A 16,693-nucleotide genomic window follows, 5' to 3' on the forward strand; every position below is an offset into this window, starting at 1 on the left:
CTGAGCTCCTCTATAAGTGGGTTTCTCATGTTTCAAGATGATTTGATATCAAAAACTCAACAAGTAAACCTTCCCCGAGTTCAAATTGATAGGTACAATTAGAAGGGACTTATTGCAATATATCTGGGATTGGTATGGTATAACCACGCATCTTTATGGATGGAAATCCCGCTTGGTTTTGATGTGGGTTACATGTTACTAACCCATTCCGATTATCCATCCCACCTAACCACTTAAATTCCACCTGGATACCAAGTGGGCGTGCTAGCTGGGGTCCTATTATCCAATGTTCCCATAAGCGCCTAAATAATGATTATGCAAGAAATGTCAACTTTTGCGTCTCACGAAAGAGGTGTTTCTTTTAGTTATTATTAGGCGATTCCAATACTTTCTGACTATAAAGCAGGCGGGAGGTCAATAAATAACAACGTTCAACAGAGTAATTAATAACAACGGGCCCAGTAGACGTATATAAGCCTAATTAACGACCTTATTACACCATTAGCATGTCGTAAGTTTTCGAAGGCACGTCCACGTTTAACTCTGCCGGTTAATCTGATCACCTGGGCTGAAAAAAAATCCCGAAGATATGCAATTGCTGATACTATTGAAAAAAAAACTCCATCATGAACTTCGGGGGGGGGGGGTGATTGACGAAGTGCTGTGTTTCGGCCCTGTCTAAAGGACTTGATTCAATTAATTCGTAAATTTTGATAGTGTTTCTAGGGTGTATCGTATTTACTCACATTGATTTAGAGATGGGATTCCCACTATTGTTACATAACAATTCAAATTTTCGAAATGCGCATAGCTTGATCCCTCTGAACATTTCTGTATGAGTTCGCGCACTCCTGCTCATTGTGTGCCGCGCAACTGCGACGACGCGATGTGGTTCACAGTTTTATGAATTTGAACCAGTGATTCCTAACCCCTTTTTCGCCAGCACCGCATTTCGGGAATTTCCATGGTCTGGCTGCCGCATCTTGAAGGGGCAACGAATCCGGTGGGACAGTTGTTGAATTCGGGTCCAATTGATTGGTTCGGGATTGACTTTTCAGACCTGAATCGTGCCGAATGATGACCGGACAACTAATAAACACTGCATAATGTGTACTTTCTGTTCGGGCTTAAATAAGGTGTCATTGTATCTCTCGGGTACAGACTCAAACATATCGGGCTCGTGCATGTCGATTCCACAAATCGCTGTCGCCTCTGCGATGGGATATACGGTGAAATTGTACCGGGTTATGTATTTCTGCTGTATTCAATTAGTAACTTAACTGACAGAGTGGTATGGATATTATGAATATATTAACTATTCTTTACTCCTATTGTTGATGTATACCACGGCGAAAATAGGTATTTCATTGTAACGTCGAAGAATAGAAAAGTAACCACATCATTGGTATTGGGTTGGGTATATCCTACTAGTTATTTTAAAAAAATGTATTTCATTTGTTTATTTAAACATGCTACAAGTTCGAAAATAAATATATTATATTATAATAATTATATGGATGCGAGGCATCTGATATCATCCATGCAGAGTTGTATAAAAGTGATTTTAAATGACTTGTACTCAAGACTGAACTTTGTGACCAGCGAACACGGTGACTTGAACTCGGAGTCGGGTGTCAACTTTCGAGCTCGACCCTTTGTACCATGAATTGGACTTGCACTTGACTCAATGGTGAAATGAGAATGACTCGAGTCAAAACTATAATCTATAATAATCGATAAAACTATAATTGACTTGTGACTCGGAACCTTGTGACTTGATTACAGTTATGTAATAGATATTATTAAAAAGTTTCAGTTCCAAGTAGGCCTCCCCTCTCCTGTCTTCTTGTACTGTTTCTATATAAGCCTTTCTTAGCTGATTCAGTGGCGACCCGGCGATACAAACACTCTGACATCCTCATTGCTTCACCCGTCAGTTGCGTGAACCATAAACTACACCTGATGAACTTAGTTATTGTAGGCCCCGCCTGATGATAGATAGAGTTATTCCCATTCATATACAAGTTTTTAATTCGACTTCGTGTAATTTATTCACTCCATTACGTGGTTCTCTCGTGGATCCTTTTGCAGACTATCCCGTTGCTTTCCATTCTCTGAAACGACGTAGAAATACGAGGTTTAAGCTGGGCCTCTGGAAAACACTGGCGGTGTATAGTGTGCACTGTGCAGCTTAGGGCGATAAGTAGCCGAAATAACACTCGGGTTTAGGGTGGATAAGACTTTCTGAATCAGTTAATTGATGAAAAGTAATACTACTACTTATATTATAGGGTCCCTGTCAACTGAAAATATCTTACCAGAATCATTTTCTCGTCTTCGTATATCCATTCCAATTTCGCTTCGCGTTTTCCGCCGTCCCATTTCTGTATTTCGAGGATTTTATCATCACCATCCCAGCGAACCGTTGTCTGCGCAAAGGAATCAGTTTATATGTTTTCTATACGGCGCGATCTTTATTGCTACAGATCTCTGTATTAATATATATAAAAGCATTCGGTGGTGCTTTTCGCACCAATGTTTTTTCGCACCTTGGCACATGATATAATGCATTCTATTCGATTCAATACAGTTTTCGAATATGTAACTGCGTAAGTATATCTGAAGCTTTGAGTTCCGTTCAAATTCTAATACATCGGTGGTAATTCTCTCGATAGAAGATCACTATGGAATATGATGTGGGTTTTGCCGCACTGCAGAGAGATGGGGTAGTCACCTGGTCGTTGAGAGGAAGCAATAATTAATCTTAAACGACAGTCACCATATTTGAGAGTAGTATTTCAGAGTATAGTCTAGCAAAAGACTGGAACGATATCAGAACTTGAATGAACAGCGGGTCATCAACTCTTTATTGCGATCTCTTGTATAATTTATTGCATGTGGGGTTGCATTTGAAACAAAAATCAATTTAAAACAATTATGTTTAAAACAAGGCCCTTGTTTAAAACATGTTTTTTAATGTTTTTTTTAAACCATGACGTCATGAATATTCGATTGTGACGACATAGTGGATTGATATTGACAATTGAAAAATATAAATATAGGTATTTTGACGAAATATCTACGTAATATAGCTGTTGAACCGACTATTTTAAGGGTTCCAACCATCCCATATCGTATACGTCGGCTATATCGGGTAATTGTCCGTAGGATCATACAACATGTTTTTTGGAAAGTATTCACAGAATTATGGCATGATTTTACAACCTGAAAAAACATGTTTTTAAATGCCTTTGTTTTTACAGCCATTTGTTTTAAATATAGTCGTATTGTATGAATTATTAAAGAGACGCGGAGTGTCGAAATACGGCTGTGAGGAGTTCAAAATCTTCTTGTAAAAATGGACAAATGATGTGGCTGCAGGTCTTCTCTTCGCCCATAATATTAGTCTATTTGTCGCGCCTATGTGTGTACCTTGCATTTCCTTCCGTCCATGGTGGTTTCGTCTATTTCCTCTCCAAGGGGGAAGAGAACGTTGGCGGATTTGAATGTACTCTGAGTGTTCAGTCGGACTTGATTGTTTCCTTCATCCGTTATTTCCGATGTTGATGATGTGATGAGCGCAACCTTTCTCGTAGCCATACCCACCCCTGAAAAAATAGGCCTCACTCTTTAGTTGGCTTTTTGATTCGCCTGTTCTCGGAGGGAATGATTTTCATGGCCAGGTGTTGCAATGCTAGCCTCGAACGAAATCGCTTGGTTGCGATTCAATTTCAAACACAAGGCAATATACCTGGGATTTTAAGGCTCGCAATTACCTTTGGTGTAATTTTTCAACAAAATTATAATCAACTTTACAAGTACCACGGTGTCCCTTCGCTGCTGATCAACGATTTGCGTTTGAGCAAATATTTACACCAGCAGAACGATTTGAGGCTGGTACCGAGAGTTCATCCTTCCAAATTTTGCCTACGCATCACTATCTTTGTATGTGCCTTTCTTGGATGCCTGTCAGACGTATGTGAGGCTGCATGTGCGCACAATAGATCACGTATAATTAAATTACATCGGAATTCCATTACAAATCAGTGCACCATCCTGTGTACATGTAGCCTGCTGCAAAAGTAACGACGTATACGTCTTTCCCTCTATATAGCCTGTAACGTATTAAATCACACGCAAAGATCAAATACGAACGAAGACAAAACATATTCCGTCGAATCATTTTCTTCCTTTACGTAAACTTGAAATCACGTGATTTATTGCTATAAAACTCACGATTGGAAGATGGCAACGATAGATTTCTGGACTCTAGAACCAGAATTCTATAGTACCGGTTACGATAGAAGTGGAATATAATCAGTACTTGATTAGATTGATTTTAAATTAGTGGATTGCACTGGGTGCAAATTACGGCGATCGCAATAGTCGCATGTATAGCCTAGAACAGACCTGGGCAAAGTGCGGCCCGCGAAGCTATTCGGTGCGGCCCGCGAAAGGTTTCTTCGAATTCAAAACATAAAACTTGCTTTTTGAATGACGAAAACCATAGGCTGTATCAAATGGACAGGAAATTCGTTTACTTTGAAGCCTGTTCATTAATATGCCACGATTACGCTGCCTATACGTACCTGCCATGCGTAATCCATATTCAAAATAAAGGCAATGTGGCAACGTATGAGTAGCAATTGAAGTCACAAAAAATCACTCTTTCCATACAGTTTAGTTCAAATCTTGCTCGTTGCCATTCTCACATTACGCGTTATACGGTATGTGTTTCAATTTGTTACGAATTTTCGTAAGACAAGTCGATCAGTGCTCGTGATTACCATGATTCTGCCATATCTATCACACATAAAAGATTAACGGGCATGCCAAAAAAGAAAGCCGAAAACTGAAATTCAAAGAAGGTTTAGAATTTAGAGCACTAAATATTCGCATACTGGAGTCAGGGGTAAACCCATCCTTTCCGTTTTTACCGAGCAGGTCGCCGAGATTAGGAATTTTAATTAAAGTCGTTCTTATGACAAAAAACACGAAACACTCGGTCAAGAGAGGGCGAAGTTCAAAAAAACTGCAAGCTTCTCTCAACATAAAAGCTATTTAAGCTGCACACTGCTCGGGTGGCAGCGACCAAGAAAATATAAGCTTTACTATTGCATATTCATTTCAGTGCAGTGCCCACCCCTGGCCTAGAATGAACCACATATGTATCATACATTGTTGTTTAATGTACAATTGTATATGCGTTGTTGAATTACAATTTCAACGAAGCATCCAGCTACGGAGTGATAAACAGGCGGGCAACTGGACAGTTGTCATCGCTGGGACAAAGTGCACTGATTTATTAGAGACTTGGACGAAACAAACTCCTAAAAATTAGCATCCTCATGTAACTCCAGAATTTCGCAAGCTAAAACTTAGAACCGGTGGAATAATAGAATGACTGTCAAGCTCGGATGATATGAAATAAGTTTTCGTGATATAATGCTCGACAAAACTCACCAATTTCTATCATGTACTCCTCGAAATTCTCGTCTTTCACAAGTTTCCATTTTCCGAGCAATTTTGAAGGCATGTTGTTTAGTTTATAAATACCGCCGTCTGTAACGTAGGATGCATACAAATTACGATTTAATAAGACCCGCGCACGAAAGTTAATAATAGTTTGCAGGGTAGATGGAGACAGCAAAACCATTCTCCAATATTTACGGCACATTTTTGCTGGCTGTTTTGCAAGTCATACAGGGTATTCGTATGGATATTTAAGGAGCTAGTCTGGAGAACTTAAAGCTGCTACTTACGACGCTCCCCACACCAACACTCGTGTTCTATGGAGGAACTTGTCTTGTCTCCACTATGCGATATGCACGTTAGGCTACAGTAATTTACGGGTATGCTGTATACTCATATGCACATCAACTGAACTTGGACATTCCCAGATGCGCTGACAGACTTGGAAATCCACAGTAGGTGCGAATGTTCATACTATATTACTACAAGTGTATTTGAGAGTCCACAAAACAGAGGTCTCAAGTTACCGTTATGAGCTCGACTTGCAAACCAACTGTATGTGATCCCCTGCGCGCATGTCTTTCAAAGTTCACTTTGTCAACGCTGTTTCACAATATGCTGAGTCGGCTACCGCATAAATCATACGCAGCATTGTGCTGTGATCTATTTAACTTGCGGTCGTGTAGACCCAATACACGGAGGTACTGAGAACTATCAGACGTTACCGGTAATGACACGAGTTCTGGCCGACCGGATTGTATTACCAGCTATAAACCTGTGTAAATACTCAGTTCATCAATGTTTGTATCAGAGTAATAGTGCTGAACTCATCAGCGGAAGTGTTGAAACCTATGATAAAGAAGAATATGATGAGAATACGGTCAATAATCAAATTCACCTCCATCCGAATGTCATAACTATGGCGATTTTTGTGACATGTCAAAAAAGTCAACATTTTTTCAGAGTTATAGTTAGGTCAAAAGAGTGTCAAGATTGTTTACAAAGTCAAAATTTTATTGCAACCTGCATTTCGTTTGTATCGTAGGTGTTTGCACTGTCGGTGAACTTGCATTTGGCATTTTACATGTTGTAGCCTACTTAATAGGTCTGCCGTTGTAGATGGTCCTTTGTCTGCTCATTGTGAATCATAAACGGTCAAATGAAACAAATACAGGTTGACATGGTGCGCGGGCATTGGTTCTCAAAAAGCGCATGATAAAAATTGTGATGTAGACGCTATTGTCAGAATGAAGCAACGCGATGTGTTACCAGCCGTATGCACAACTTCAGTGTTGCCAGCCAACAACTGCTGCTGTTGAACGTTCTTTCTCCATTCTTGGCAAGCTAATTAATGAGGACAGACACTTTCTACCCGAGAATGTAGGAAATATCTTTCGTTGCACTAGAACAAATTTTAATTATTTCTACCATAATGCGTGATGTAACTTTACTGGAATTCTTCATAGGTCCAGACGTCGTTAAAATAAAGTTTTTTCATGTAAAAATTAGTTAGTTTTCAAATCAGAAAAGTTTCTTCAGGCCAAACTACCCCGTAAGAACAGACGCACTTCAAACCAGAAATGAAGATTAAGTATTACAAATTTACAATTCTAACGTTATGCGCGAAATCACCTTATTTACATACATGAGGTCAAAATTTTGTCAAAATTAAGTTTTTTAGGGTAAAAATTGTCAAAGTTTTAGTTTTGCAAGTCGAAATCATCTGTTTATAGGTCAAACATAAATCGCTCCAGTCATAACAAAAAGCAGGCCTTCTCATCCTCACCAATCTTGACCTTCCGCTAAAAAACACGAGAGTGTATTTTGTTATCCACATTTTCAGGACCATTTTCATTAACATCCCACTATAGATTTATCGCGGTAATTCGAGGCATATTTCGGTATTCACTACATACATTTTAACGACGAGTACTAGAAAACTACTTAGTACTTACCAATCAAGAAGATAGATAGCTAAGAGTTGTTTGTAATTTTGATTTGTAATTGTGAATGTCACTCCAATCGAAGGCAGTTCATTTGAGGACTCACAGATCAGGAAGACAATATGTATTTGAAAACTAGATTGCCATATAGGCGTCCCCATATCTGCTATTCTCTTTGATCAATCAACGATATGGTGCAGTCGAAGATTACGCGGCGCGCTATGCCGGGTACACCGGTGGCGATACAACAACTCAAATTTGAGGGTTCTGTAAAGGGGCCCGAGCCCTTAACCCTGGTTACGCCACTGCCTTGACCTATGAAAGACATGTTTATGCTGCCACGAGAATAATTATACTCACCGTCTGACATGGGGTAATCGCGATTAGTAATCGTAATCGATTACGACGATTACAGCATCTTCGAGTAATCGTAATCGCAACGATCACATTCGGAAAAATTCAAAGTAATCGTAATCCTAATCGAATACTTCTCATATCTAATCGATTTCTTTGTGGGAGAACGATTACTTCTTATTTGTACAAGGACTATCACATAAACCAAACAGTGAACAACTGAACATTCTCGAACAAGACGATATTATATCAGGCTGTTGTTGATGGCAGAAACGTCGGATTTTTAAATGCCACTGCCTATTATTATGTAACAAGTATTGGCTTTGCTCGCCATTGCGTAACGAATTATCTAAGCGTAGTAAACAGATATTCGATGAACATGTATTTGTGTGATTGTAAGAACACCCGCCATGCCTTATATCAGGTTTTCAATACACTCAGAAGCCACTACCTCGCAGCAGGATAATAATCACAATTTTGCCTGGTTTGAAATAGTAACGTATATATCGATGTTTGGTTAGGCTTAGTTAAACGCAGTTTGACAATTGCTGATTGACAAAGAGCAGGCCTATTTACGTACACCGGTCAAAGATTAGAAATTTTGTACTCGTCAAAATTGAACATGAAGATATCCGCATCGAAACATTAAAAATCAACGGCTGCAGATACAGATCTTAACCGAGTCGTTATGTGCCGCAAAATCTGTATTGAATAAGGCAGAATTTTATGTTCACTTTCATATTCTCCTATGACCCCACTTGTAACTGACACCAATTGTTATTTCGCAATTCTTTACTCAACATCTTGATCTGATACCATAGCCATTCGCTTATACACCATGCTAGCTTGGATTGCAGCGAGGATCAAGATCGAAACAGCACTTTGCACGCGAAATAGTTGGTCTACGGCCCCCACAGGGTGCCGTCCCCCAGACCCCCTTTACGACCGGGCTTTTTACCACAAGAGGAATGATACGTTTTGAGGCAATGTGCAATCGCCTGTGTATTTGCTTTCAAGTCGCGCCCAGTGCGACAAATATTTCAAGCTCACATGACTGAATTTCATATATATAATATTGGTAATTGCATATATTACTATTCTATCTTGATCTTCTCTCAGTCTCGTAGTCAGATATAACGGTCGAGCTGGGGGTGGTGTCTTCGAAAATTAAAGGCACGCAATTCATAGTTATAACATCTTCGGGAGGGCCCAATTCGTGACATCCTGTCTGCTATATAGTCAAGATATATTGGAGTCACCCATATGTATATAGTAGCCTATAAGAAAACTAAAAGAAATATTACGTGAGTCACACACTCAAATTGAAATTTCTTCACGGCTAGCACTATTTTCCTATGCGGGTGTCCCGGGTGGCATTTATATTGTGGGGGTCTGATTAAGAGCAATACACGATTATTCATCACGCCCATCTAGCGCGGTTATGGACAATGCATACATACAAAAATTTTCGGCCAAGGTCTTTCTTTGGTAGCACACTCCGTGAAGTCACAGGTTGACGGAAACTGCATGTGTCTCATTGTGTCGTGGCACGGCAATGACCGGCACCAAAATGCTATTTCAATAAAATGTGAATATTTTTTCTTGGACGCGAGATGCAAGCCTTTCAAAATCACGATATTCAGCGACATTAAATCGCGAAGCGTGAAGAGAATTTTCCAGTTATTTAAATCTCTCGAAAATACTATATTACATTATGTTGATTTACGAAATAATTTTGTGTCCCCTTCGAGCTCTCTCCCCACCCTATTGGGAGTTTTGGTTACGGCCCTGGCTAGAATGCAAATAGTATTGATGCGGGAAAGAGTCAGCTATAAGGTTGAGCAATGGGTATATTTTCACGTTGACAGAAAATGACGACATGATGACTCATTTAAAAAGAAAGTTGTTCTCTCATCATTCATTGCAATCGTTATATTGTCTTCCAATATGTGTTCAAAGATACATTCTAAGAAAGAAAATAAATGTAATCGTGAGTAATCATGATTACTTTTCCAATGTAATCGTAATCGTAATCGACTACTTCTATATTTTGCTGTAATCGTAATCGTAATCGTGATCGCGAGATTCAGAAGTAATCGTAATCGCAATCGATTACATTCATGAAGTAATCACCCCATGTCTGATCACGACACACACAATGTAAAATGCGATAAGACACTGCAGATAAACAGATAGGAGGGGGCCGAACGACCGGTTGCCGTCTCTTAAACTGGCATCCACCTCGACCTTAGTGCCGGATGTCACTCGATTCTTTTTCGATGTTAGCCTCTATTCCGCGGCTTTTTCCATTCCTTGTGAGCGCGTTCTTTCACCGGATCTTTTTCTGGGCTTTCTTGTCGCCGTAATAACAGCGACACGGGGAAAGAGGAGCCCAGATATAAATCTCCGACGCGGAATCGAACTCGGACTTCCCGGGTAGCATAGTCGCTTATAGTCACCACTCAGGGGTGGACAAACTACGGCCCGCAACACCGTTCTGTGCGGCCCGCGGGAGTCTAAAGAAACTTTTTTAAATATTGATAAAATGCGTATTAAAAATCGAATTAATGCAGGGACTTGATTAAACTTTTTCTTAGCATATTTCACCATTATAATTCTAAGACAGTGGTTCTCAAACTGGGGTACGCGCCCCTCTTGGAGGCGTGAAAGTATATGAAGGGGCGCGCGAAGCTCAGCTCAACTGAAAAATTTTTCATCCACTTCATAGTTATTCCTCTGTATTTAGTCTGAATTTCATATTTGAAAATCTCTCATCCACGCAGTCGTAACTTTCCACGCCATCAAACCATCCGTTAGGTTTGCGGGCATCCTGATTGCGTCTTGTGATATGACGATATGGGGGGGGGCGTGAAATCTTTCACCATCAGAAGGGGGGGGGGGCGTCTCTTAAAAGTATGAGAACCACTGTTCTGAGGTAAATACTTCCTATTTTATTTTTTATGTGTAATTTCTGGCACACGCAGTTTGAAAAGTTTCAACTGCTAAACATCACAAAAATCCTATTAACTATATGGATGGTGTAAACCTCTGAAAGGTTCAGATTCGTGTGAACGCGAACCTTTTTGAAAGGCTCTGTGTGAACGCGAACGTGAACCTCATGACGTCACGTGACGTCCTATTGCTAATTCCCACCGTTCCCACCCTACATTTCAGTGAAGTGGTAGCCTATATTAATGTACAAGTACACGGTACCTAGCGACGACGCGGGCCACACAATGCCACAATACTGAAGTACATATTGACGATTTAAACGTCGCCAAATGTATCAACTGGCGCAATCAAATGATATAATATTCCCATAAAATCAATACCTCCCGTCGCTTTGCCAACTATTTCGACGAGGACTTGCAAGGCCAGACCGCAAAAAGTTTCCGGTGTATGAGCAATTGAGCATTGCTACGTTGATATTGAGCAGAGAGTAAAACGGGTTTCTATACTTGCTACCGATATAACCCCATTAGCAAGTTATACAGCAGCTAGTATCCAACACTCCTGATCGCACGGATGTGGTTTTTATGATACAATAAACATATGATGTCAAGATTGACCCCATACGCCTGCTCGATTTTTACATCATTGATTGGTTGAATAAGCATCATTCGATGACTGCATGCAGCGTATTTCGGTCTTGAAGGGTGGCCCGCAGTCGAAATGCAATAAATTTCAACCAAAGATGTTATAATGAAGTAAAAATTGTAATGTATGAAAAGGGCTGACGGTGCAGAACCTACCAAGGTTCGTTTGTGAACGTGAACCTTTAATTTTCTGAGGTTAACACACAGAACGCGAACGTGAACCGCATGTTCACACCATCCCCACAATTGACATAATTCGAATCACGAGTGGCATATCAGATTGGCCGCTCCAGTTTTGATTATTTCAGTGATGTGCTTATAAAACACAATTGACGTGTGTCTTAGGTAGATTCGTTCTCTGTATGCGTAGAATGGGGGTATTTATATTTTATCTACACATAGTAGAAGTGCATTTGAAGCTAACATGGTTGGTTATGATGCTGTCAGCATTGTGTGTCCTGGAATGAACCAAAGTGGAATTAGTAAATCTATGAACAGATCGCTGCTCACAGATTTATATTTCAATCCTGTTCTAAGAATCGGGACAACCAACTTTCATCACTATAGTTTTGACAAATTGGTTACTGAGGCCGACCAGCCTATGAAATCTGGTGTCGAACAATAGCTGCTCCTACCTTTTTGGGACACAATACGAACGGCGGACGCCCACTAACGGCATCATTAAAAGAAATCAAATCACCAGTGAGAGAGTATCAACAACATGCCAACATTCGAGCTCTGAATTTCTCGCGATTGCTTGCTGCAGCGCGAAAACGCGTACGCGTCTACTAGTAGTACGAGATCGATGCTCCCCGGCGGATACGCAGACAGACATACTATCAGTCGCATGGGTGCTATGCTTTTAGTTGTGACTCTACCGACTCTTATTTGATTGGTTTCACGCTTCACATGCTAGTGGAATGAGCGGTTTGGAGGTTGATACCCAAGACATTTGTTCCGTAGTTCGTGACGCTGATGAATCCGGAGAGGACGACAATGTATTCTTCTTGTATGTAGCCACTCCGGGAAAGCCACCGTCATCTCTGCATAAGAAGGTCATAGAACCGTTTCTCAAAGAGAAAGGATGGCAAAAAGTCAGCTACAAAGACACTGGATTCAGGCTAGTATATGAATACAGGTTTTTGATCATCGTGCGAGTCGTCGAAGCAGTTTTTGCAACACGGATGTAATTTCACAGCATGGCCGGTGATCGTATTTTATTTATAACTTTGAGCCCTGCATTTCATTGATTCGATCGTAACAACGTGATCGTCTGAGTGTTTACAGAAGAGAGATTTCTTACGTAGCAAATCGAGTATAGGTAGTCGACAGCTCGGCACCCATCGTAAGTGATGTCATGTGTAAGAAATAAACAATCACTCAAATATTCATTTAGTACACGGTGTATAAAATGAATCGGACAGTGCTTGGTAAGTTGAGCAATTTCATTTAGCCTGCCAAGTTATGAATGCAATGCTTTGTACTAGTCAGTAATTTATAGAAATGCCGTGTCATCTATTGTTTCGTAAACATATTTGTTTTGATTGTTGAAATTGACAGGTCATGGCTGCAAGTCTGCAACTCCGAAAGTTTTTTACTGAAACGAAAATCCCCGGTGATGAAATAATACTTGATTGTTGAGGGTGTCATTTTGGTAATTGAAGGAACGGAAAAATTGACTGACAGTAACTGACTCGAATCATTTCAATCGAATTTCTGTGCGCGTTACCCGGACCTATGCCTTTCAAGTGTCAATGGCGCAGAGCCATAGAAACAAGCGGAAGTGTCCAAACTGTTGTGTCGGGACCGAGCCACTATCTACATGTCGCTGCAAATATTGCCTCGAGTCAATAGTCATTTTGAAATTCTGTACTCGAGTCAAGTGATCTCTAATTCTCTGGTTTCGGGTCGATCTTGTAGTTATCAAATACTTTCAGTGCGGAGGCAAAATTAGTGATGAGTACATCGAGTAGTGCAAGTTTTTGTGGCAGTCAAATCCGTTGAAAGTTGCAATTATTCTTCACAAAAGGTGCTTTTATGGACAAGTTCCTTGAAATTAATAGGGTATGAGATACTCGTATCGTTCCGTATCCAAGGCACTGTGCAAAACTCGATGCTGACCACTTCAACAAAATCAACAGCAAGAGAAAACTGACCCAATGAAAACATCATTTTCGGCTGTCTAGCCTGAATGTACGTCAAATCAGAAAGGATCTAAAATTTGAACGAAAGTGAAATAATCGAGCGATCTATTTACATATAGTGCCAAATATTTCCAGTAAAAAGTTAGTTGCATAATTATAAAAAAAAGTTGCATCAAAAATCGAGAAGAGTTGCATGAAAACCCGAAAAAGCTGCAAAAAGTTGCACGAACAAATGAAGAAAAGTTGCAATATGAGATTCGTCCAAACAGCTTAAAACACCACACTACATAACTCGTGAGTATTTACGAGGCTGTCGGAAGTTGTAAAAAAAGTTGCAAAATCTTGCCCTAGTGATGAGGTGAATGATACGCGAATCCTCAGTATTTGGATACGTACGAGGACTCCATATTGAGTGTCACGCTAGGGATACCTGAACAATTACTATCAGCACTATTTCCTAATAAATGTTGAATAGGGATGGTGTGAACCTCTGAAAGGTTCAGGTTCGTGTGAACGCGAACCTTTTTGAAATGTTCTGTGTGAACACGAACGTGAACCTCGTGACGTCATATTGCTAATTCCAACCCTATCTTCCAATGAAGTGATAGCCTATGCCCTATAATAATGTACACGATACCTAGCGAAGACTCGGTCCACATAATGCCACAATGCTGAAGTACATATCGGCGTATCAACAGCGGTAATCAAAGGATATAATAATTGCGTAAAATCAGTACATTCCGTTGCTTTGCCAACAATTTCGACGAGGACTTACCAAGGAATATAAGCTTACGCCTTAACGGTCTTAGCCAGACCGGACAATGTGTTCGGAGTTCGGAGTATTGCTACATTGATATTGAGCAGAGTGTACAACGGGTTTCAATACTCGCTACGGATACCACAAACAACAACAATTTATGCAGCTGTAGCAAGCACCTTAATCGCACGGATTTGGTTTTAATGATACAGTAAAGATATGAAGTCAAGATTGACCCCGTACGCCCGTTCGATTTTTTACATCAGAAGACGATATCAATGTCATTGATTGGTTGAATAAGCATCATTCGCTGACTACGTATATCGCTCGTGATGTTGTGTGATTGCGGGTAGTCACTAAATATTCACAAACGGAAAGCTGGTTATTCCGAGAAAATTTTTGCAACAAAGCAACTAAAACTTTTAAGGTTTTCAAGGTGCATGGTGCATGCTCGTTAAGCGTTGATTTTTTATGCTGCCAGCACCATGCATGGAGTGGCCCGCAGTTGAAGTGCAATAAATTTGAGCCAAATATCTTATAATGGAGTGAAAATTACAATTTACCGAAAGGTTCACAGTGCAGAACCTACCAAGGTTCTGTTGTGAACACGAACCTCTAAATTTCCGAGGTTCACACACAGAACGCGAACGTGAACCTCACGTTCACACCATCCCCAATGTTGAACACTAACAGCCATAGTCCTCGACAAAAGACAGCGACCATGATTACATCTGAAACCTTATTCATTTAGTTCTACTCGGGGATCGCGCTTGTACCATCACTGCATTACTTGTAATTGAGTAGAACTTTGTGGTATCAATTAGACGTTAACTTCAGGCAACAATGACTACACTTAGATGATCTTTGACGTGTGCGAGGTTCGAGATCCTAATTAGAATTCCTACAAATGCGGCTGTGCGAATTTTTTCCTTTTACAGGGCTCTGTATTTCCTGCACCAAAAAGACGAGAACTGCAACGATCTCGAATACCAGCGATGCCAAAGCGACTGGGACGTCGTTGTGGTATCGAGCGAAGATGATAGCCAGCTCAAACGCGCAGCCAAAACGTCCAACCGACTCGAATCCTCTCCGCCTTTCAACGCCACGCAGAAAGCCACTAACCACCGTAGCGGGCTTAAAAACAGGATTGACGAGTACAAACAGGAGAATGGTTACACGTTTGATGTACATATCGTCTTGTCGAGACCAATCGATTACGTCGAAGACTTCGCCCCTATTTTGGAGTCGCAGAGCTCGATGGAATTCTGAATCCGATTGCCGTGTTGAGTTTTCTGCACTGGCAACTAGGGCTGGAATGAATTGACTAAATGAATGGTTCACTTCCTAATTGAGTGTACCAGTATCTCTCATTATGGCAGCATAACTCCATGGAAAATTCAAATTGAGATTATGGATACTATTCGTGATCTATGATTCATGAACTAACGTGATGTCTATGTTTGTAGGTTTCATTTTAGTATAACGTTTTCTGTACATCCAATACTGATTTTTTACATTACCGCGATATACTTTGCATTTGCATGGGATGTGGTGCTGTGTGCCACTGTAATATGTAACGCAATTATTTCTTTGGTCAATCACCACGTTCATTCTTTCCAACTTGGGGCTTCGGGTCAAACCCGCTCTGACAAAACTGCTGATAAATATATTGTATCTTGATGTTTTCTTCCTGCTTCATGGAATTCTTTCGCGGTGAGCAGAGATGTAGGCGATGTTTACATTATGAGAGGCGCCTAATCGGTTGAAAGCTCTTTGGTGAGCACAAGTTATAGTTGTTCGTGTGTATGGATTTGGGTGAACCTGTATCGGCGGCACCTCTCAATTTCCTCTGGCTAACACCAGCCTCGTATGTTCAAATTCCTGTATACTTTCCTCTTACGAAATTGGTATTCATCATAAAATTGATATTAATGTTAATCTATTCAACTATCGAGACAAAAGTGCCTCGACTTACGAGGCACGTAGAGAATTTATTAAGTAGGATCAATCAATACCTTGAGAACGATAAAACGTTGCAACGTGATTTTAGGCAGAGAGTCATGCCCGGATTTATCTCGATCTTCTCATTCTCATGTATACAAGATCCCGATCCCGGTCAGCACTCAGCAGCCCCGTTGTATTGAAACGATTCTCATTTCATAAGGATCTTTGAAATGCAGAATCGTTACAAAGATTAACGACTGCTAGGGTACTGCGAACTATTTAGCCCTTCAATAGGGTGATGAAAGGTTAAAAAGTTTTGAGAACTATATATCGCTTCACACCAGCGACGCATATAGGCGCTATCAGTGCGATGCAAAGGGCGAAAAGTCAATTTCACAAATTCGAGGGTCAAGTCGACTTAAACGAGATTAATCAACTGGAGTGCCCGTGGTACAATATTACTCGTGGTACCGAAGAAAATCG

General features: G+C 40.5%; 3 protein-coding genes across 3 annotated transcripts in view; 1 reads left to right on the forward strand and 2 right to left on the reverse strand.

The window, feature by feature from the left end:
- LOC145439843 (membrane progestin receptor gamma-like) overlaps positions 1 to 16,693 on the reverse strand; it is a 406,242-nt gene that overhangs the window by 208,421 nt on the left and 181,128 nt on the right. The gene's annotated exons all lie outside the window — the stretch shown is intronic.
- LOC145439322 (fatty acid-binding protein, heart-like) lies at positions 2,005 to 5,611 on the reverse strand. Its single transcript, XM_080316824.1, has 4 exons — positions 5,464 to 5,611; positions 3,433 to 3,608; positions 2,319 to 2,429; positions 2,005 to 2,114 (listed from the first exon to the last, which is right to left on the reverse strand). The coding sequence occupies exons 1-4, from the start codon at positions 5,534 to 5,536 to the stop codon at positions 2,061 to 2,063; spliced, it is 414 nt and encodes a 137-aa protein (XP_080172950.1). The 5' UTR covers positions 5,537 to 5,611; the 3' UTR covers positions 2,005 to 2,060.
- Positions 12,120 to 15,938, forward strand: LOC145439323 (uncharacterized). Its single transcript, XM_080316825.1, has 2 exons — positions 12,120 to 12,485; positions 15,205 to 15,938. The coding sequence occupies exons 1-2, from the start codon at positions 12,286 to 12,288 to the stop codon at positions 15,533 to 15,535; spliced, it is 531 nt and encodes a 176-aa protein (XP_080172951.1). The 5' UTR covers positions 12,120 to 12,285; the 3' UTR covers positions 15,536 to 15,938.

This window comes from Botryllus schlosseri, chromosome 5, assembly GCF_051294905.1.
Source record: "Botryllus schlosseri isolate E-star chromosome 5, Bs_hap1, whole genome shotgun sequence".
Classification (NCBI taxonomy): Eukaryota; Metazoa; Chordata; class Ascidiacea; order Stolidobranchia; family Styelidae; genus Botryllus; species Botryllus schlosseri.

Coding starts and splice junctions, on each gene's coding strand:
- LOC145439322 (XM_080316824.1), bottom strand. CDS start 5,536: ATGCCTTCAAAATTGCTCGGAAAATGGAAACTTGTGAAAGACGAGAAT. Junction 3,609..5,463: donor GGAGTACATGATAGAAATTG/GTGAGTTTTGTC, acceptor CTATTTTTTCAG/GGGTGGGTATGGCTACGAGA. Junction 2,115..2,318: donor AAGACGAGAAAATGATTCTG/GTAAGATATTTT, acceptor ACGTCGTTTCAG/AGAATGGAAAGCAACGGGAT.
- LOC145439323 (XM_080316825.1), top strand. CDS start 12,286: ATGAGCGGTTTGGAGGTTGATACCCAAGACATTTGTTCCGTAGTTCGT. Junction 12,486..15,204: donor TACAAAGACACTGGATTCAG/GCTAGTATATGA, acceptor TTCCTTTTACAG/GGCTCTGTATTTCCTGCACC.